The sequence below is a fragment of the Idiotropiscis lumnitzeri genome, chromosome 18 (genome assembly GCF_059441095.1).
Source record: "Idiotropiscis lumnitzeri isolate Australia: NSW breed Sydney's pygmy pipehorse chromosome 18, RoL_Ilum_1.0, whole genome shotgun sequence".
Lineage (NCBI taxonomy): Eukaryota > Metazoa > Chordata > Actinopteri > Syngnathiformes > Syngnathidae > Idiotropiscis > Idiotropiscis lumnitzeri.
The window spans coordinates 14,870,582-14,894,510 of record NC_142408.1 but is presented as its reverse complement, the minus strand read 5'-3'; the positions used below and the strand labels follow the sequence as shown (position 1 = coordinate 14,894,510).

General features: G+C 41.5%; 2 protein-coding genes across 5 annotated transcripts in view; both read right to left on the bottom strand.

Moving 5' to 3' along the window:
- sptan1 (spectrin alpha, non-erythrocytic 1) overlaps positions 1-8,732 on the bottom strand; it is a 116,413-nt gene extending 107,681 nt beyond the window's left edge. For all 4 annotated transcript variants that reach the window (XM_088281261.1, XM_088281262.1, XM_088281263.1 and 1 more), the window contains exon 1: positions 8,601-8,732. The gene's annotated coding sequence lies outside the window, so the exon portion shown is untranslated. The remainder of the gene's footprint in view (positions 1-8,600) is intronic.
- Positions 8,733-18,496: 9,764 nt separating this feature from the next.
- The window catches only part of derl2 (derlin 2), a 37,239-nt gene continuing 31,806 nt past the window's right edge, over positions 18,497-23,929 (bottom strand). Inside the window, exon 7 of the mRNA XM_088281232.1 lies at positions 18,497-19,053. Coding sequence (XP_088137358.1) covers positions 18,966-19,053 — 88 coding nt within the window. The 3' untranslated portion in view covers positions 18,497-18,965. The remainder of the gene's footprint in view (positions 19,054-23,929) is intronic.

The following is a 23,929-nucleotide window of genomic DNA, read 5'->3' as shown; positions in this document are numbered from 1 at the left end:
TCAGGCTAACACTAACACACGTACAGAAAAAGACGCAAACCTACATGAATTCTTCTGATCGAAACTCGCCCACAACTCAGTGAGAGGAAACGTAATAACAGCCTCAATGACCCGGTTTATTGTTAACGATGTATGAACATACTCTGTGTTGAATGAGGGCTTTCGGGACATGATAAAAATATTAGAGTCACGTTATGCCATACTGACTCGACAGCATTTCACTAACAAGTGTGTGCAACAACAACCAAGTCAAGGATGAGGTCAAAGGACAGCTGGTTGTGCCTCGATCTGAATTAGAGCTGCAATTAAACAATGGATTATTGTGTTAAAATCTTTTAATTTCCATTCTTCATTCTTCCGGTTTGCCCAAATTATGATTCAGTTACTGGTTTGTTCTATAAATTGTCCAAAAATGCAAAAAAAAAAGAAAAAAAAAAAAAAAGTTTGGACCACTTATCGTCAAAAAGGTCGCGTGCGTGTGGTACATTCTGAACTGGTCACCAGCCAATTGCACTTGAACCCTCCTTCCAAAGTAAATGTGCTAATTCCAAGAATGTTTATATTTTTAAATTACCGTATTTTTACGGACATAAGACGCGCTTGCATCAAAGGGCGCAACACCAGTTGAGGGTGCTATTTCCGTATTTAATGCATATACTAGGCGCGCCGCACTACAAGGTGCTAGCACAGCTGCTCGCGCTAGCACAGCTGCTCGCGCTAGCACAGCTGCTCGCGCTAGCACAGCTGCTCGCGCTAGCACAGCTGCTCGCGCTAGCTCAGCTGCTCGCGCTAGCTCAGCTGCTCGCGCTAGCTCAGCTGCTCGCGCTAGCTCAGCTGCTCGCGCTAGCTCAGCTGCTCACGCTAGCTCAGCTGCTCACGCTAGCTGATGCCAGCTCACCAGGACTCAATCCCCTAAGGGATCATTGCCAGAGGTATCACCCCGTTTCAATGACAGATGTCATGAAACTATTAGGAATCATTGCCAATAACAATGACTCTAACCAATAAAAGGTGTCTTGGCAATAGTCTACTAGACAACGTCAGGGGAGGGACTTCACTGGTCACCACACTCCTTAGAGTCACGGTTTCAAATCAAAATTTAAAAAAAAAACTCAGCATACAAGCAAACAATGAAACAAAGAAATAAGATTAACACAAAACATGTGTCTCTCATGCCATCTATATACCCAAAAGAAATAAAAATAACACAAAAAGATTATAGCAATGGCTTCTTGGGAGCCACGCAGCCTTAGCCAATTACAGCAATGGCTTCTTGGGAGCCACTCAGACTCAGCCAATCACATGGCTGTTTAGAGAGGTGTGCATGGCTGTTTAGAGAGATGTGCTGTTGTGCTTTAGGCTTTTTGCCGTCTGTTGTCTAAACCTGGGACGTTTCTTGCTTGCAATAACATAAATGATAAGACAGACTACAACATTGTGGACAGCTGCCCTTTTGTCCAGCTTTCTCCTACACCATCACCCAAACACCAAAGTCACATAATGTATAAGTCACGGTCAATTAGAAGCATAGATGACTCAGACTCTGTCCAGCAGGGTGTGCTAACATGCACTCCGAACAGCCCAATGAGTAAAAGGGTTGATGGTCGCGAGTGATGCTTAGTCCATATAATGGGCGCGTCGCTTTACAGGGCGCTTTGTTTGTTTTGGGGAAGATTAGGGACTTTAAAGAGCACCCTATGGCCCGGAAAATATGGTAAGTTATTTGTGCTATTAATCATATCAAAAATGATTATCAATTAATTTGATAATGGAAAGTTGATCAAACAATCGTGCTCTGCACTGATGTGAATCGAATTGTGTCGAACCGAATCGTTACAGTTTAAAACCGAACCGTCCTTGAATCGAATTGTACCCCATGTATCGAGATACGTATTGAATCATCTTTCATAGAGAGATTTACACACCGAGCGCACACACAAAAAGTTGATTTCTCCAGAACCTATTTATCCAATTGTTAAAATCCTTATTCCAAAAATGCTTACTGCATTGTATTGCAATATCCATCCATTATCCTGCATCCTATCCCAGCTATCTTCGGGCAGTACAATGGTTGTGTATTACAATACAACTTAGTTTATATAGCGCATCTTACAACAGCTAGAGCTGTAACAAAGTACTTCGCATATGGTGTAGTATAAATTAAACGAAGTGATGGATTGTTGTTTGTTCTATGATCGTATTTTCATGACCATAGGATGTATTGAAATTGTCCATTCAAATCAGACTGAGCATTTTGGAGAACCCTTGTCATACAGCTCATGAGAGAGAGCTACAGAGCATGACAGAATTTACACTTCTTACAAGTATTGTTCTCACAAAGGGATTACGGCAAGTAATTAACTGAGGGAAAGACTGAGAAGCCATACAAATTGCTAAAATAATCAAATACTGACGCTAATCCTAATGTTGCTTGGGTGACAGAGTAAACTTCACATACAGAAGGTTGCGCTGGAACCGTGTAAAAGAGGAGCATGTCCAACTTTGAACAGAAAAATCGCAGGCAATTTAACAACTGTATGGACAGAAAATTCATACAAAATAAGGCTGCACACACACCGAAACAAGAATTATCTCATACATCAGTGGAAAGAAAAGTGACGTAAAAGTATATTCATTTGTGCGATTCAGAAAATGGATGTAGTATATTGAAGGCTTATAATACAAATGTGATTTGTTCTTCACAATACGGTCCTTAGTTTTGACTTTTGATGTCTGCACAATAAATGTTGTCAAAATTACATTACCAGGGTTCGAAGTTAACTTTAAAAACTGCTTGCCCATAGGGCAAGTGCCACTAAAATTTGCCTTGCCCGAGTGGCCAAATTACTTGCCCAACTTGGGCAAGTGACAATTTTTTTTCTCTTGCCGGAAGATTAAATTACCTTGCCCTGAGTGACTTTTTGTATGACAAAATGTCTAATTACAAATTGCATGAATTTTTTGTTCGGACAGTTCCTGCCTAGAAAGAATTAAAAATACGTTACAATCATCAGGGTTGCTTATATAAAAATGTATCATGTATTAACACATTAATTAGGTGTCTGCTGACCCAGGATTATGTTATTCCTTCATGAGTTCTATGTTGCAGACGTTGCAGGCATTAAGAAACAGTCAATGAAGCATATGTCCGTAAGGAGCTGGCAGCTGACAGGTAGAACTGATCCTGTGCAGGGTTCGCGATTAACCGCTTCCCGATTGCCCGGGGCAAGTGAAATTTGGCCACGGGCAAGGTAAAATTATGGGCAACTTGCCCGACTGGGCAAGCATTTTTTAAAGCAGCAAAATATCTTTAATTTCGACGAAAACGGTGGTGTGATCTGTTTGTGTGCACTGTATGGTGATGGTTTAACCCAGACACCCCTTATGTAGTGGTATGGTCCATTGGCCTTATCGGGGGCAATGGGCGGGCGCTACGGGGATCAGTTAGTTCAGTGAATGTCGAGTTGAAGTGAACGTCAATAAATCCCGCAGTATTGGAACTCGCTGTAGTTGCATCCTTATTTGAAGTTTGAAAAACACAACAAAAACCTACGATATTTCGGCCGGAAGTTTTCTTACCTTCTGCGCCTGTTTACAAGTGGCAACGAGTTCGTTCAAATCCGAACATTTCGGATTCCTCTGACATGACTAAAATAGCTAGAATATTTTTAAGTAGACAATTCAGTTGTGAGTAAGGAAGGGAGTAATATTTGATTATTGGCTGTTAATTCATTAGCTCCATGATGTGACCTAGTGTCAGTGACTGTGTTCTGTTTATGCTATGAAACTTATGGAGGCAGCACCACAGGCACTGGTCTTAAAGGAATACACAAATTTCCCACACTAATAATTTACTCATGCGATTACTCAATTAATAGGCTCTCCTGGATTTTAAATTGATAATCTGGATTGCTGTAATATCATTTTCCCGATTTAACATGCAGATTTGTTAATTATTAAAACTACAATTAACATTTTCAATAACTGCACAGGATGATACATGCTGTTGTGAGTAGGGTTTCATGGGTGATGATGAAAACAAGATTAATTTATGTTTATCAGATTATATGTTTATTTACATTTGTGGCGCACATTTTACAACTGCATTGCAGTAGTAACTTCATTGACTCCCTGTGTCTTTTAGAATTCGTCTCAAAATTGTATTGTTTGTGTAAAAATATTTGAACGATCTGGCACCAATATACTTGTCGGAAATGCTGCGTTTAAATATTCCAGTAAGAACCCTGCAGTCAAGTGACCAATTGTTGTTAATCTGCGCCCAGTCAAGGTTAAAAAGCAGTGGAGACAGGGCGCTTGCAGTCGCTGGACCAAAACTTCAAAATGAGCTTCTTCTGAACATTACTCGGCTTCCTCTACGAATGTTTTAAGTCACTTTCAAACATTTATTTGCTTTACTTATAGCGCCACATACTGGCAACAAGAAATATCTTATTTTACATTTTAATATACAGCATCAGAACAAATCCAACTGAAAATTTGCCAGTAAAGCCTAAAGACGTTGATCAACTAATCCAGAACCCAGTGGCACATGCATTCACAAGAACGCCCTCCTACAATCACATCACTCCTGTTCTTCAACACCGTAATTGGCTCCCAGTCAAATTCCGTATCCAATTTAAAATGCTTCTTCCTACCTTCAAAGCCATTCATAACCTTACTCCTTCATACCTGTCTGACCTCCTCCATATTACCACTCCAGTTGGCACCCTCAAACCGCCTCCTCCACCTATCTGTCTGTTGCGCGTGTCCGTCTCAGCACCATAAGGAGCAGAGCCTTGAGCCACTCTGTTCCCCAGCTGAGGAACACTCTGCCACCTGACCTTCATAACTCACTTTCGAATACCACCTTTAAATACAAAGTCAGACCTCATCACCAAGATTGCCTACTCATTATGATGGGGCATGGCATCATTTTCATTCTTATTATGAACAACGGCAAACAGTATGGAGAGCATTTTGTAACAGTTGCAGTTGTTTAAGTGCAACAGTCATATCTACTGCATACAACTGTGTTAACAGCAAGGGATTAGTTAGTTGATTAGTTGACCTGTTTTTTTTTTTGTGTTTTGAGCCGCTGCACATTTGCTGACCACACGTTCGTCCCTATGTCCACAAACATCCATTCTGTTGCATTGCTTTTGTCTGACAATTTGCAAAGTCATCAAATCTACTTCAGATGTTTAAGCTCGGCTGCCGTTGGTATTTGATGACTTTGCTTTCTAGGGTCAAGTCAAAATCTGGTGGTAGACATGCCTTGGTGCAGAGCTATGCACAGAGCTTTCCCCAAGCATTTTAGTTTGCGAGTGGAGGCTGGGTGAGTGTGCTTTGTCACGTAAACACCTGGGCTACCAAGATTAGTCGACTAATCATGACGACATTGACGATCCAAATCATGGACAATTAATTTAAGAAGTCGATGAGTAGTTCATTTATATATTTATTTATTTGGTGCATTGCTTTTCAGCCACAAATACATAAGATGCAAACCACATTTTCATGGCAGCATGATGGAGAATTCTTGATCAACTAGAAAGGAAGCACGTTGTGGCTGATGCCTGATTTAATTTCTGACATGTAGCCTACAGTCGTAATTGGAACCGTGACTGTGTAGTTAGCACACACAGTTTCCGGCGTGTGTTTGATGTAACACTAAAACTAACACGATGTTCTTTCTGGAGTGCTATCATATTGTAGCGTCTACTATGGATGAAGGAGTCATTATTCAGTGAACTCACGCTTATAACAACCAAAACAGTGTGTGTTTGCCAGTGTTTGACATTGAATGAGAAAGATCTTACACACTGTCTCTCACAAACGGAGCGATGCATTTATGCAGTGGGAAAGAACAATACTCAAAGTAACAACATATTTGCCACAAGCCCTCATTGAAATCACATAAAAACAAGGAATAATTTAATTTAAACAAATGTATGTCCCTCCTGATATTATTTGGGTAAGGACTTGTTTGTTTGTACCATGTGCATTGATTTTGTAAATCAAGCAGCGAAGGTGTAAATACAGTAAAAAAGGAAAAGGTGTGACCGCTCGTCAACATGCTCCTTCCTCCGACCCCTTGGGTAGCCAGCCGTCTGAAGGTTTCACCCCTGAGGCGGGGCCACAACCGTCATGCGGGTGACAACCAAGGGGAAACTGTGCTACGGATCTCATTCAAGTGAATGACAGCAGTGCGTGCGCAAGTTAATTTTTATTTTATTTTTTACCATAAACGTCACCGCCGACATCTTCTCTAGCTCCTTTACAGGAGTGGTAGTTTTGATCACATGGGCTATGCACACTCACTCTCAACACTGCTGGATACAAGACCAGGAGTGGATTCTCGATTGAACGGTTTGTCTATGAGTACTAATAATGAATGAAGTTTGATAAAATTCAATACTGTTTTTTTGGCTAATATCGGAATCTGATTAGATATAAATATCGTAATCTGATCCAATGTAAATATCGGACCGAGACACCCCTAGTTTAAAGCATACAAGAATTGCAAAATTGGGACAGTGCGTGTGACGTCATCAACTTATTCCCTTGTGTCATTGGGCATGGGGGCACGGCTTGTTGTTTTGGCAATATTACGGTTTAAAATTATATAAAAACTTCAGTAAACTAATAGTAAAGCAAAAACTCAGGCTCGGTCTTGCGATCGGTGCGAACTATGACTATTATTTGTACTATTTGCAGTTCCTGCACGATCTGCGGTGCATGCGCCAAGTACGTGACTTTAAAACATTGATTGAAATTATAGATAAACAAATGAGAAACTATGTAATAATTTGATATGTACACTTTAAGAGATTTTTTTCGGAACTGGCACAGCAATTCCAACAAATATCATCAGTTTTCTTCTATTTTGGTCAAATTCAGGTGTGGGCAAATCAGCTTCGGCTGAGGTGCCATGGATACGGGCCCAGCTGAAGTGTGGAGCAAGGGCGCAAAAAGGGCGGGATGACGAGCATTTCTGAGAATTGGGACACCCTACACACGTGCAGCATCGTCGGGACTGTGCAATTGAGGGACACAAGGGTGCAAAGTGGGGTATTGGGATTGGGCCAACATTTTGCGGCATTTGTTGTTAAATGTCTTCTACAAATAAAGTTGAGTTGAAATAAAACCATGGACTAATACAGTGGTTCTCAAACTTTTATCAGTGATGTCCCCCCTGTGAAATGTTTTTCAGCCAAGTACCCATTAACTCTCTTCAGGTGATTGACAGGTAACAAGAGGTGGCATGTGACAAGTTGGGTCGAAGCAGTCTAGGTTGGGGGGAACCTGGGTTTTTAAAATAATGATATTGAATAAGATACTGAACATAAAATTTGTTTTATGACCTTATATTTTAATACAATAATTATTTTGGATTGTTATATTTTTGTTTTATTTAAAATCTTGTGTACCCCCTGGAGTTCCTTCAAGTACCTCCAGGGGTACTAGTACCCCCGTCTGAGAACCACTGGCCTAATAGACCAAGTATGTATTCTTTTGATATGGATTAAATCAGTCTGCATCAGCAGGTGCATTTATTTATATATTGTATATATTGACTAGGAAAACTGACGCGTATATATTTCATTAACTGGCACCGCACTCTTGATCGTAAATGTGATGAGGAAATGAAAGTAAATCCGGAGTTTGACAATCTGATGGAGCACTGAGCAACCCTAGTGGTTATTACCTTGAATTGCCCCGTGAGAAGCGCTTGGTAAAGATACGAATAAAACGGCCAACGGCGCCATTTTTTATCTTAAAAATTCTCCACTCAAAAATATAGTTTACGTTTGTATGTACATAATTCGAATCCCTTAAGCGGGGAAAACGTGAAATATAGTTTACGTTTGTATGTACATAATTCGAATCCCTTAAGCGGGGAAAACGTGTCAATCATTAACAGCGAGTATGTCCGGCATATCATTGCAGGACTTCAGCCATGCCAAATTGTAGCAATGCACCTCCGCTGGGCGGTTCCCCGTTCGAAATGGCCGGCAAGCCCTTGCTTCGTTAAAACTACAAACGCAACATTCTCCAAGATAATTTGACCACAAACAAAGAAGTAATTGATAAAATTGCACCATAAAATACAATATCAGCATTTTCAGATATTATGATACGGATCAGTGAAAAAGTAAGAGCCAGGAAAAATATTGCAGTATAAAAGGGCCAAATCTTACAGATGCAAAGATATTGTCAGTTTGAAAGAGTTAGGACGTACATGACCTTAAATGCACGAATACAAGCGCTACAAATGTACATCCACGTATCTAAAATTTAGGTCGAATTTGTTTTATTTTGAAATAGCGGAGATGCTAGCTTTAAATTGGTTACTTTAAATTAAACGGCGACCTGACAAAGTGGCGCGGATCATCACATATTCGGTGAATTAAGCAATTTACATCGAGTGTATGTTTTCATAATATTGAAGCTCTGAAAAACAAGTCGTTTGCTTGAATTAGCTGCCAAGCTAGTGCTCGACGGAATCAAGATTAAGGATGACATAACTCATATAGGCAGTGAACCTGCGGTTTATATAATACATATTAAGCGTAAAATTATTCAAGCAGAACTCCTACCTTTTTCTGTTGTTCCACTAACGTACAAAGAAGTAGCGTTATAGTTCTCCTGTACAGTAGGTCGTCGAAGAATAACCAGCTGCTGTAAGCGTTCTTTTTTTTCCTCCCCCAAAGTGTGACGTCAGTTCTGCAGCACCAATATGTACCGGAAGCTGTACTAGATACAATACAATACAATTTTATTTATATAGCGCATTTCACAGCTGCTGGAGCTGTAACAAAGCGCTAGATGACGTTCACAAAGAGAAACGAATGTTTAAGTTAACGTATAGTACATTCAATTGACAGTATATAATTTTCGTTCTGCGTATTTTATACAGGATACACAATCTAATATCTTTGGAAGACCATAATTTTTGTGAGACGCGTCAAGTGTTGTAGTCTCTCTTGATGCAGTCATTGTAAGTAAGGGTTATGCCATCAAATAGTAAATATACACTTTAATTTAATAATGTCCATTCCAATACATTTGAGTGGTGCCCCTGATAGCAAAATATTGGTGAATCAACGTGGTTTGGCTTAAGGGTTGAATCTACGTTGAAACTTTCAAATTTCCTAATTCAACCAAAATAAAATGTGGATTTAATGTCGATTTGGAATCACAAACTTCAATGCTGACAAAATGTTGAACCAACGTTGATTGACAATCAGACTTCAACTGAAACAAACACAAAAAAACATTAACCTTCTTAACCCTAATTCAACATTGATTTAACATCTGCCATCTGAGACGGAGCACCCCATCCTAACACAAGTAAATGTAATTACAAATAAAATATGGAATGCACAACTTTCTCATGTTCATCTTTGGATCGGAAAACTACAAAGTCTTTTGTACAAAAAAACAAAAACAAAGGAATTGGCTATGCCGTTCCAATACTTATTGAGAGGACTGTATGTTGTCGATTTCTGTGATTGCCGTGCTTTCCAACGGTAGCAGTTTCAAAAATAATAAATAAATAAATAAATAAAATAAATGAATACATAAATAAAAGATGATTCGGAACTTTATGGAACTTTTAAAGTCATAGCCATTAATAATTGTCACAGGAAATAGTACTTATAGTATGCCACTGTAATCATCTTTTAAAGACCTGGTTGTCTGACAGTAGTAAAAATACAGCAAATGGCATTGACCAAGACAGAAGAGTGTAATTTGCAGCGACAATTTCAATGATTCAGATTTGGAAGATAAAGGGTGGTTGAAGTTTCAAATGAAATGGCTTTTTTTTTAACTAGGATTGACGGTAGTCATCCCTGGAGCATTAGCTTCTTTACGGCTTCACTTGGGGACAATATTTACCACCAATGTGGCTCCTCAGACTCGATTATCGGACACCTCCTAATGTAAAGATCATTGTCTTGCTACCACTTGTCCCTTGTTCTGGTTCAGCCAACGAGGCTTCCCTTGGGAACTGTCATCACAGACTGTGGTTAAAAAAAAGCTTATTATCGTCCAATGTTTGAGAACTGTGACCCATCGCTACCAAAATCTATGTGCACTCATGCCCGCTTTGAAAATATCAAAAATAATGGCACCAATATTTGGGATTTTAAGGTTATTCAGCCTTTTCTCAAGCAACCACATTATAAGAGGAAAAGGGTTTGCGTTCATAAAATCCAAAATATCAAGGCGATCATTTTTTTATATTTTCAGAGGTTAAACTGTACATGCGGAGAGATGTGCACGTAAATTTTGGTGACGATTTTCTTACATTTAGCAATGTTAAAGATGGTATCTCACTGAGGTATTAGCGAAGTAGCAAACGCTTGATTATCAGGGCTAGTAAAGAATGCAAAAACCTTTGCTAAAAGTTTTAATGTTGCAAAGAGTTTGTCTTGTCATCATCAAAATTGTACAGGTTAAAATTTTCTTCGCAACAGGAACAACTGTTTGCAAACATTCTGTTTGGGAATAACTTCTGGCGAATATCTTTGCAACCTTTTGCGCACCACGTTAAAAAAAGAACATTTGCTACATGGGCACTCACTCACAAACCTTCGCCCTTGACTAAGATACGGGTTTGATCTTATTTACATTCGGCAATTTCTCTCGACATTAAGCCCACATTCAATGCTGGAAACCAGGAGTTCTTGATCCTGCTCCTTGAGGGCCGGTGTCCTACATGTTCTCCATCTGTCCCTGCTGCAACACACCTGATTCAAATGATCAGCTAATCAGCAAGGTCTGCAGAAGCTATAGATAACCATCCTAATCATTTGAATCAGGTGTGTTTCAGCAGGGAGAGATTGAAAACAGGCAGGACAACCACCCTGGAAGAACAGGTTTGAAGACTCCTGCTGTAAACAGCTGACATCTCCACCTTTGGTCTTGTACTTTATGCCCCACGATATCAGCATGACCTTGGCAGGCTAACAAGCAGTCTTGATTGGGCACACTAGTGCGCGACTTTGGTCTTCCCAGCTGGAATGGAGCCTTTTTCTGCCGCCGACCAAAAAGCACTGGATAGTGGGTACACCAGGGCACAACTGTGGTCCTCCAGAAGGAACCTTTTTCTTTCTTGAGGCTGAAGCATACCTGCGCGTCTTAACAGACTTTCATGTATTCATCCATTATTACTAGGGTATGTAACAAAAAACGGTTTGAACAAAACAAAAAAAAAATGTTTTGATTTAAAAGATGGGAGTGCATCAAATCAAACCAAATTTAATCATTCAACTTTGAAAAATATCGAGTTATGATTTGATTTTCTTTTATTGGAGAGATAAGGGCAGCACGGTGGCCGACTGGTAAGCACAATGGCCCCACAGTGAGAGACAGGATCGTTCGTGGGTTCAATCCCGGCTCCGGCCATCCTGTGTGGAGTTTGCATGTTCTCCCCGTGCCTGCGTGGGTTTCCTCCGGGTACTCCGGTTTCCTCCCACATTCCAAAAGCAATCATGGCAGGTTGATTGGACGCTCTAAATTGCCCCTAGGTATGAGTGTGAGCGCGGATGGTTGTTCGTCTCTGTGTGCCCTGCAATTGGCTGGCAACCAGTTCAGGGTGTCCCCCGCCTACTGCCCGAAGATAGCTGGGATAGGCTCCAGCGCCTCCCGTGACCCTAGTGAGGAGAAGCGGTATAGATAATGGATGGAGAGATATACAGTATCTTAGAAGGAAATGGCACATTTACAGTATTGACAAGTTATAATATATCTAAAATGACAAAAAAAGTCATTGCTGTAGAAAAGGCTGCTCAGAGACTGTGACAGCGGCTCCTTTAAGAGGGCGGAGTTTAGTGCTCCAACTCACGTGCGTGGGCGTGCGTGCGTGTATATAAGAAGGAGGAAGAGGGGAGAATCGTGTCAGTCTGTCTATCGAGCTAAGTTTGAGTTGTAGTCCACATTTATCCTGCTTTGAGTTGTGCGTGAGACAAGTAAGTTACAGCATTAATACCACTGTTTGTTTGTCTGTACAATCCACGTTTCACTGCTAATTAGTAACATGCAATGTTCAATGTTTATTATTTCCTTTAGAACCACACGAATAGAGCGTTTTGAAGCGTCAAGAAATGTGTGCTTTGACTGCAACTTTATTAAAAGACCTGAACCACAAGACCATCTCCTCATTATTGGAGTTCTAACCGGACTCTCAACAGCGATTTGCATACTCCTTCCAGCACTAGTTAGTTACATATTTTTCAATGGTCCTTCGAGCCGGATGGCAAATCGCTGTTTGAAGATGCAGGACTCAGAATTAGCAGCACCTGGCGGCAAACCCAAACAATTGAAATTGGTGCCTTCCTGTATGTCTGATTATGACTTAAGTGGGCCAGGTGCGCTGAGTAAATTCCGAAGACCAGCTGCTCCTACTAGAGCATTACCAGAGGAGCACGTAGCTACGGAGCGCTCAACTAGTAGATCCCCATCACCACCGGCTAGCCAGGGCTTTGACACGGGAAATTTGAGGGATGTTGAGCACGAGCAGGGGTCTCAGCATTTCATGTTGCAAACCACCAGGGGGCAGGATGTCAACACACTCAGTGAGTTTAATGCCGCCCTTAAAGAGATGCGCCGAGAAAATGCTGAACTCCGCAAACAGTTTCAGAGCCTGATGACCGCCTTACAGTCCAATCCTCCTCCTCCTAACCTCCCACCTCCAGGCACATACCGCAGTGGGTTTGACGGAGGCAATCAACGCCCGACCAGAAGCCAACTGGACAATCCAGCCCACTCACAGCTTCAAGATCAGGCACGCGGGTCGTCCGGAAACCTGATACAGGACTTCTCACAAGTCAAAGTTTCACAGCCACCCGCAGATCAAGGATATAGTCCATACTACGCAGCCACACCCCCGCAATGTGCGTCTCGTGCTGACATGTATGGCCAAAGGCATCCCGCTCACTCATTCAGAGCTAGTGACCCCCAGTATGAAGATTCCTACGCTGGCAGAGATTCAGCCTTCCCCCCAGTGCCCTACTCTCATGTTCCCCAGAGAGAGACCACATACAGAGGACCAAAGCCCACCATTCCCAGCCTCACATCACCAGACCCCAGAGGGTTCGCACGTATGAAGTTAGCCTTAGAGAATTTATTACCGCATGACGCCACTGAGAGATACAAGTACCAGATTCTCACTGATCATCTTAAGTGTGAAGAAGCCTCACTCGTGGCTGACTCTTATTGTAATTCCAGGCTACCCTACACAAATACGATGCTGGCTCTCACCAAGATGTATGGACAGCCCCACAAGCTTGCTGTGCAACGGATTGCAGCGCTAATGGATGGTCCAAACATACGTAGCGGTGATGCTAACAGCTTTCGTTTATTCGCTCTCAATGTGCGCTCACTAGTGGGCATGTTAGAACAGCTGGGTCGACAAGGTCAGGTTGAATTAACCTGTGGCTCTCATGTCTCGAGGCTCTTAAGTAAACTCCCTCACGACCTCAATGCCAGCTTTAAAAGATTCATCCATCCACTTAGAGTTTCCATTCCGACCCTTTTCGAATTTGCTGATTGGCTGGAATATGAGTTAGAAGTCCAGGAAGACAGCATTACGCCCCCCAAGAGAGACGAGTCATCCACCAAGAGGCATGATAACAAGCGCACTCCTAAATCTTCAAGTAAGTCTGCTACTATCCTCCTGAACACTGAGAAAGCTTTGGGATCAAGCTGTGCAGCAGACCCACCTGCCTCTGGACAGTCAGCTGACAAGGCAAATGCGATGGAAAGGAGAAAGGCCTACTGCCCATATTGTGATAATGACAAGCACTTCCTAAACAGCTGCTCTAATTTTAAGGACTTGACTAGGGAACAAAAGGTGACGTGGATTAAAGTCAATAAGAAGTGCTGGCGTTGTGGACGCAATCATCAAGCGGCAAAGTGCACGCTCAAAGCCCCCTGTAAGGACTGTGGCAGGAAACATCTGCTTGTGCTGCATGACGTGAATGAGAGGGGACAGGAGGAGGAACAAGCGCCGCATTCACCGCCAACAGGAAGCTGCCTCGTAAGCACAACCAACAGAGTCCTGTATGCAGACCGTCCAGTCTACAACCGGAAGGTGTTGCTGAAGATCAGCAAAGTCTTCCTGAGGAACGGTGACAAATCCTTGGAGACATATGCAATTTTAGATGATGGCTCTGAGCGGACAATACTGCTCCAGCCTGCTGCCAAACAGTTGTGCCTTCAAGGAAGAAAGGAGGTGATGGCTCTCCGTACAATCCGATCAGGACTGGATCAGCTCCATGGAGCGTCAGTTTCGTTCACGATTTCGCCAGCTGACAGCCCTGACAAGATATATAGTATCCCGAATGCCTTCACAGCCGCTCAACTGAGTCTAGCAAAGCATTCTCATCCAGTTGCCGCACTTAAGCAGAAGTATAAACATCTGTCAGGTTTGCCTCTTCTGTCACTGAACAGGGTCCAGCCGATGCTGCTGATTGGTGCTGACAACACGCACCTCATCACACCAATAGAGCCAGTCAGATCAGGACCACCTGGTGGGCCAGCAGCTGTAAAGACACGCCTCGGATGGACTCTACAAGGGCCAGCCCAAGCCATTAAGTCAAGCCCGAATGTAAGTCACTGCCTTTTTACGTCCACCCCTTCATCCACAGAGCTCTTCTCATGCGTTGAGAAGATATGGCAGATGGAGGTGCTTCCCTACCGCAGCGAGAAGCTAACAGTTCGGTCAAGACAGGACGCTGTTTTCAAGAAGACTCGATTTGGATTTCAAAAGGCAGATATCAGTGTAGATGTTCGTCCTCAGCGACAGTCACCCCGCATTAAGAAGCTAGCCCAGAACAAAGAACCCATGCATGTGAAAGAAGACAAGTGGGTGCTCCCTCAAGTGAGAAAGGAGGAGCAGCCAGAGGCCTCCTCCATTGAAGTGAATGAGATTGACTGCCCCCACATCAAACAGGAAGTGCAGAAGCCTCTGAATATTCAAGAGGCACCTGACGAGGTGGCAAAGCAAACAGAGCCCCTCTTCATTAAAGAGCAAGAGGAAGCGAAGCCCTTCCAAGTAATGGAAGAGGAGGAAGCGTCTCCCCACATTAAAGAAGAAGAGGTGGATGTGGCAATCACACTGACTGGTCTTCCTTTAAAGAGTGAGGATGAAGGTGGAAGTGTGGAGAAATGCGGACTGGACTCTCCAAGCAACAGCTCAAGTCAGCACATGACGACAGAAGGTGAGCTGAAACATAATCTCGTGCTAACTCTGTCCAGTTCTAGTCTTCCAGATCCTCTTCAATACGAGACATGGGACAGTTTCATTGAGGCCACTGCCCGGCAGTTCCATGGGGCGGCCGACTCCAAGAAGCCCCTCACGACTGATTCCTATGCTGCTGCTGAGCTGGAAACCTTGCAACAATCTCAAAGAGAGTCATTCCCTGAGGATGTCACCCAGTTAAAGGTCAACAAACCCATTGCTAAATCAAGTCGACTTATCCCACTTGCACCTGAGTTTGATAAACAAACAGGTCTTATCAGAGTAGGAGGCCGTCTTCGCCGTCTCCCCCTCCTGACAGCGGATGAAGTGCACCCCATTGTTCTGGACCCTAAACATGCTCTGACCAGACTCATCATACAGGATTATGATGTAAAGCTACAGCATCCCGGGCCAGAACGAGTGTTTGCCGAAATCCGGAGGAAGTACTGGGTGCTACGTGGACGCGAAGCCGTACGCCGGCATCAGAGAGCCTGTGTGAAGTGCAAGGAGTGGAAAGGACGACCAAATCCTCCACGGATGGCGGACCTCCCTCCGGCCAGACTGCGTCTCTTCAAACCTGCATTCTATTCCACCGGCGTAGATTGTTTTGGGCCATACACCATCAAGATTGGACGCAGGAACGAAAAGAGTATGGACACAGAAGCGTTCCTGATGGCCCTGAGACGCTTTATAGCCAGACGAGGGAAACCCCAAGAGATTCTCTGTGACCAGGGAACAAACTTCAGAGGAGGCGAACGAGAACTACAGGAAGCATTTCAAGATCTTCATCCTGAGCTCCAGCAACAGCTTGCTGGCCAACAAATCAGGTTTGCCTTTAACCCTCCTGGTTCCCCACACTTTGGCGGATGCTGGGAGCGGGAAATTCGCTCATTGAAGACTGCCCTTCAAGTCACCATCGGAGCCCAGATCGTTACAGATGAGGTATTACGCACAGTACTAGTTGAGATTGAGGGGATGCTCAATTCAAAACCTCTGGGATACACTTCATCTGAGATTGCGGACCCTGACCCCATTACCCCCAATTGTCTCCTCATGGGGCGGCGGGACGCCTCGCTGCCACAAGTCGTCTATGAGGACTCCGAGATACTTGGCCGAAGAAGATGGCGGCACAGTCAGGTGCTAGCAGACCATTTCTGGCAGCACTTCCTGCGACACTATCTGCCAGGACTTCAAGCCCGCCACAAGTGGCAAAATCAATCAGCTAATCTGCAAGTGGGAGATGTAGTTATGATTGTGGACAAGCAGCTGCCACGGGCATTCTGGCCTGTAGGGAAAGTCTCTCAGGTCTTTCCTGGACCAGACACTCGAATCAGATCAGCCGAAGTGACTGTGAAGGGAAGAACTTACGTCCGACCTGTGGCAAGACTCATCAGCCTACCTGCTCTGCCGAAGGACGATTAATTACCCTTTGTGTAACCTTTTCTGTTGTTCATATTCACAGGTGAATATGGGGGCGGCTGTAGAAAAGGCTGCTCAGAGACTGTGACAGCGGCTCCTTTAAGAGGGCGGAGTTTAGTGCTCCAACTCACGTGCGTGGGCGTGCGTGCGTATATAAGAAGGAGGAAGAGGGGAGAATCGTGTCAGTCTGTCTATCGAGCTAAGTTTGAGTTGTAGTCCACATTTATCCTGCTTTGAGTTGTGCGTGAGACAAGTAAGTTACAGCATTAATACCACTGTTTGTTTGTCTGTACAATCCACGTTTCACTGCTAATTAGTAACATGCAATGTTCAATGTTTATTATTTCCTTTAGAACCACACGAATAGAGCGTTTTGAAGCGTCAAGAAATGTGTGCTTTGACTGCAACTTTATTAAAAGACCTGAACCACAAGACCATCTCCTCATTATTGGAGTTCTAACCGGACTCTCAACAGCGATTTGCATACTCCTTCCAGCACTAGTCAGTTACATATTTTTCAATTGCATTATACCCTCTTGAACTGAGCGTACTATTTACAATCCAATATTAATCCCACTGAACCGATTCATTCGCATTTAAAATCAAACAATCGTTTCGCACCTGTGTCATGTATCTAAAACTATCAAATTGTCTTTTCTGGAGAGCTACACACCCCTAATTATTAGTAAAGAAAAACAGACCCAGCCCAAGAGAAACTGAAAGTAAGTAATTTCTTCAATCTTCTTTTACATATCTAGAGGTGTGTCGTGATATTTTCAGATGATGGAGTGTGCAAGACTTAGATTTACACTAATTTTGGTTACGAGTGATCACAGACATAAGTAACTTAAGTTAATTGTCTTAAAGTGTCTAACTCCAGTTAATTGATGTCACATCAAGAGTGCCTGCACGTGTCTATTTTTCTTATGAAAAAGGGAATTCCTGGGGAAATTAATTATTTATAGAAGCTCAAAATTGACGAATATTATTGAAAATAAATGCCCATTTCACTTTACAGAGCAAAAACATTGCTTGTGAAATATTGACGACCTTTACAACAGAGTCCCTCAAAGGGATGACAAAATAAGTTGTTCTATGTTTTCATGATGACACCAATTCATCAGTAATTTGACTTTTTTTTTGTGTCAAATATCAAAATCGTTCTCCGAAATTCCTATAAGGTTTGGAATGACAGCATAGATTTGGCAGCAAAACTCAGTTGTTAATCTCACAAATTTACGGAGCCCCTAAAGTGACATGGGGAAAAAAAAAAAGAAAGAAATTTGTTTCTCGTCCTGACGAGAAACTTTCTCATTCTAACCAGAAAGTTTCTCGTCCAAACCAGAAACTTGCTCGTCCTGACGAGATAACTTTCTCGTCCTGACGAGATAACTTTCTCGTCCCTTTTTATTGCTTAAAAATAAAAAAATTAAAAAATAAAGAGGCTGCCCAAGTATATATTTATTGGCAAGCCGTACTGTTAACATCAGAAAGAAAATTTAGAAAACAGAAATTTCAGAAATTGTTATTTTTGTTTTCTTTCTCAGCCCTTGTGCATGTTGGTGTGAATACCTAGCCTAGCCTCCTTGTTTAGATAGCATCGGTTATAAATCAAAATTTCCTAAAAAAATATCAATTAAATTTCCAGTGTTTATACAGTGATTGGATTAATAAACCCCCCACCCCAAATGCATGCTAAGCAACCTTTGCCCGTGATTATTTCTGTGTTGGAATCAGACATTTGGTTAACTCAAAAGTCTATCACATTACAATCTATATGACAGATGTAAAGTTAAGATGACGTTATAATGACCAGGTTTTACAATGTTCAACGAGCAAATAATATTTAATTGAAAAGAAAAAACAATCACATTCATGACAATTTGTACAGTATTCTGCATATAAAAAAAAGATAGTAAAATAAAACAAGAAACCAGAGTCAACCAGAAGCTGTAAATTTACTGTGTTGAACAGAATTACAAAACAGTTCACCTTTTTGGATTTCACCCTTACAGACAAACTAATTGAAACCATATAACTTAATTGTCCACACATAAGAGAGAAAACACGAGTCTTCACGACTCTCCGCAAATTGTTCGGACAATTAGAATCCATTTTGAAAAACCTAAACCAAAATAACAAATGGCTTTCTCAAACTCTTTTTCTCTTTTCAATTTTTCCATTGTCCACCCATGAATAAAACAAAATCATAGCAATACATCTCATCACTCAGGTGAAACATTTTCGGAAGCTACTTGACAACAACAGGTTCTCATTAACCTTCAAAGTGTGGTGGTCACTCTCCCCAAGCAAACCCCCCTGGCCGATCTTCGGGCAATGGATTGTAATTGGCATCATCGTCAGGGGTGTCAAACAGCATCTTTCTGTTGGTGGGTATTAAAGGGGTAGGGATAAAGATATAAAGATAAAACATTATTCAAGACACAAAGTTAGTTTTATTTATCATATAAAATGTATACAGTTAGGTCAGAATGTGTTTTGAAGAGTTTTCACACCAAAACACTGGACTAGAACGTATGAACATATGAAATGTAAATATTCATCTTGAAGCCCTCTCATGAACATATTGGCTTTAGCATTCAATTTAAATGGCTTCAAAGTTAAGTGTTTGGGAAAACGTAACATAGTGACATAATCTTTTGGGGATATACATGGATTTGTTATGCCCCCCCTCCCCCAATTGGATCACAATGTTAACCGCCACATGTCGTACCAGCAAGCAGCCACTCTTATATTACCATCATTCGCTTACAACTTGATTTTTTTAAGGTATGTACAAAATAATAATTCAAATGGAACATTCAAATTTTATTACATTTTGCAGCTTGAACCAACATTCTTGACATGTTTATAAATGATGGTGCAACTTAAATTGAAAGGGGTAGTGTTATCTTTAAATGTTTTAGCTGTAATTGCTTAGTGCGGGGGTGTCGAACTCATTTTTGTGGACGGGCCACTTCGTAGTTATGGTTTCCCTTAGAGGGCCGTTCTGACTGTGAACCCATATAAATCTATGACCACCTTACGTTATCACACACACACAATATTGATAGAAAGCCACTTTTGACATCTAAAGCCAGTAAGTCCTTGTTCAACAAATTTTCAATTTATTTTAAAAGGGGAGGATTGGTAACAAATAAATGGCAATATATGTTTTGAAAATGTGCTAGAAACAGGAAGTTCACGCAGATGATATAACGTTCACGGGCCACATAAAATGAGGCCGCGGGCCAGATCTGGCCCCCGGGCCTTGAGTTTGACACCTGTGGTTTAGTGCATTTTGAAATTTAAATAAAATGCAAACATAAAAAGAAATATCTACAAATATAAATTCCACTCTTTTTGGGCACAAAGCCTTTTTGAAATGCTAACATCTGTTAGTGATCTCAGAGGAGTACCATTAGGAAAATGTGATCAAGAAAGCAAAAATAAACACCTATATTGGTTTTTAACTTTGTCTTTATTTACCCATAATCTTAAACATTTTGTTTTTCTTCACTAGTTTGCATAATTTAAAAATAGAAAATTGATCTACACAATCAAAATGTGGTATGCCACCAGGAAGACAAAACACATTAAATATAAGGAAGAAAGTATTTTTTGAATTGGTTTTAGCACTATAACATAATATTCTGCCACTCGGCATCAATTAATTGCAGCCTGATCATTCTGGAAGGGGGATTCCTCCATCTGGGGTCAGTTCTCAATTGTTTCTCACTTTTCCACAGAAGGGGGTTTTAAGTTTTTCCTTGCCCTCCAGGGGTTTAAGATCAGGGATTTCAATACAAACTTTACTCAATGCTTATTCATTTTTAGGTCAATTACATATTTCATAGGAATGACACTCAGGGTTTGATTTGCTGTTCTATACTTTGGTATAATTACCGTGCTAAGATGTTGGTAAACACTTGTTATATAGAAATGGTTGCCGGAACCAATTAGCAACACTGAGGCTAATGACAAATTGATTTTCATACTAATGACACTCGAGATTTTATTAGATATCCTGTATTTTAATACAATTAATAATGTTTTTAGTTTTAGCTAAACGCTTGCCATGGAGCTGGCTTTCACAATAGCTGGGTCTACAATGTAGGGGTCTCAAACTCGCGGCCCGCGGGCCATTTGCGGCCCGCGGGATGATAGTTTGCGGCCCCCGCCTTATTTTGAAAGTTTAATGTTCGTGCGGCCCGCAAATTTGATATGACTGGCACTTTACAGTGTAAAGTGCCAGTCTGTAGTTATGAAGCTTTAATTACAGTGTAATTAAAGCTTTATAACTACAGAAGTAGGCCTACTCATCCCAGAACTATGGTTTATGCTTAGGATCTCTGCTATTTGACAAGATTTTGATTTGATTGACAGGAGACCCATGCTCCATGATCAAACAGTATAAAAATGCTCCATATAAACATCCCAATCTGAATAAAAAGGCTGAAGGGTGGTATATTCACTTTGCCAATCCGAGCCTCAAGTACACAGTTAACTCCGAATAGCTAGGCTGCGTCTGGTCTGCGCATGCTCTGTCTTGACATAAATGGGTAGTGACGTCGTCATATACGCACTTTAAAATGGCAGTTTCTTAGCAGAGCTCGTCTGCGACACTGATAATGGATTTATAATGGAGCTGCCTTGATAAAAGTGTTAAAACAATTGCAAATCCTGTGCTGAATAGATGAATGGACTCTTGATACATTGCGTGATGTTTACGTCGATCTCCACGTGTCACACGGCTGGAACACGGCTGATCCGATTAACAGGGTGGAGCATGTAAACAGTGGATCGGAAAAGATCACGTCACTTGTAAACAGGTGACCAGAGATCCTCATCCGAAATGATTTAAATCAGAATGACAAAAAAGTCCCCATGTAAACGCTGCTACTGCCAGATCAAAATAACACTGACGCTAGAGGTGAGGGAGTACGTTTGCCTCTGAATTCTGTGGCTTAAGTTTTTCACTGTATAGTGGTCCAATTTGTCATTTAAGGTAGTAATTATTACTGATATCCGTTGGCCAGTCACGCTACTCTAGAAATGTAGTAAGCCAAGGTAATGTAAATGTGTAACATGCAAAACTTAACCCTCACATGTGTGCTCTTGGGTTGTGTGGTTTTAAGAAATGTGAAATAATTGTGTTATTTTATACATTTATTTCTTCATTTTAATATTGTTTTTTGACAAAAAGTTTGAGGAAAGGTGACAGCAGGGCCCTGATATTCTGGGGGGCCTCAATTATTTCCTGTCACGCCCCCCCACCATTAAGTTTTTAATGTTTTTCTTTCTTTGTATATTGATATTAGATTGTCAATAAAATATCCCTTAACGGAGCTAAATAGATAATAAATACAATTTGGAGAACTATTATTGTGAAGATCTCGAAACTCAGTACTCTGTTGTGCAAATGTTGTTGAGATGATAAATATTTACTATACTTTTTTTAAACTTTTGTCGCGGGTATTGTGACTAGCTTGTGTGGGTGTGTGTGCGCATGCGTAAAAAGAGGAAAGGTCCGGATGTGTTCGAGTGGCGGGTGAGGAAAGAGAGAAGTGTAAAGTTGAGAGCATGCAAAATAAAGCGAGGCTACAGGTACACCACTGTCTCTCGGCTGGTGTGCTATTGATTTTGAGGGCTTCGCATTACGACCTGGGATCGCCGACTGCGATCCCAGCGCAACTCCGGCCTTGGAGACGGATCTCCCCTGCGTCCCCCGACCACGGTCAGGAGAGTCGAAGCAGGATCGTACAACACTTTATTAACATTAACAAACAAAATACAGTACAATACATCGATACGTACTTAATATAGAAAAAGCAAAGAAGAGCCAGGGGGATTTTAAACCAAAAGTCTATATAAATAACATAAAGCAACAGTTTTATTATGTTTACGATACGTTTTTAAAAATTTTTATGGTTACTATGCGTTTGACATCGAACCTCTTCGTCGTGATGAGTCGGCCACTTCCGTGTTCCTCTTATTTTATGCTTAGATACGTATTGGTTGCAAAACAACATTTCTGTTCATAGCTGCTGGCTCTCCGCCCAAACGCGGTTTGAGTCAGACTTCTGTTAAAAGTCGAGCGTACATCGAAGCAATTCATTTCAGCGATTAGCACGCTTAGCGCCTCCTTTCTCCCCTCCTCGTTCAGAACGCTACTTGTTAGTGGAGTCGTTTATTTGCCATCGCGTAACTTGTTGGCTCCCCTCCTCGTTCAGAACGCTACTTGTTAGTGGAGTCGTTTATTTGCCATCGCGTAACTTGTTGCTGGTGCTGTGCACGGACTTACCGTATTTTTACGGCCAAAAGACGCGCTGTATGAAAGGGTGCAGCACCATTTGAGGGTGCTATTTCTGTATTTAATACTTAGACTGGGCGCGCCGCACTACGAGGCGCGTATTTCATTTCATTATCAATCGATAAAGACAGGTATCTTCCCTGTTTCTTGGAAATCTGCAATCATTACTCCTGTTTTGAAATCTGGAGACCCTACAATGATAAGTAACTATAGACCGATAAGTATTCTCCCAGTACACTCCAAAATAGCCGAAAAATTAGTGGCTGAACAACTCATTAGGTATTTGAATAACAGTCCATATTCCCTACATGAAATGCAGTTTGGCTTCAGAAAAAAATCACTCTACGGAAACGGCCATCTGCTATTGGAAAACTTTAAATCAAAATTAGATGCAGGTGGTGTGATAGGAGCAGTGTTTCTTGACTTGCGCAAATCATTTGACACTGTAAATCATAGCATTTTAATGACTAAACTGTCATACTTTAATTTCTCCTTCAACTTGATGAAATGGATTTAATCAAATGTTAAAAACAGAAAACAGTGTGTTAAAATACACAATATTACATCTGCAACAATAGAGAATTCATTTGGTGTACCTCAAGGGTCGGTTTTGGGAACGCTGCTGTTTAGCTTGTTCATAAACGACCTTCCACAACATTGTCCATCTTATGTTACTTGTCAGATGTACGCTGACGATGCAGTTATTTATGTACATGCAAAAACAAAATATCAAGCTGCACAATATCTATCAGCAGCCATGTCTGATGTGTCAAATTGGCTAGAACGTTCTCACTTACATCTTAATGTATCAAAGACTGTATGTTTTTTTCCAATTAGGAGGTGTGCTGATCCAAATCATAACGTATATGTGCAAGGAACGTGAATTGAGGTTGTCCATGAGTTTAAATATCTAGGATGTTGGACTCGCAGTTACAGTTTAGGCAACA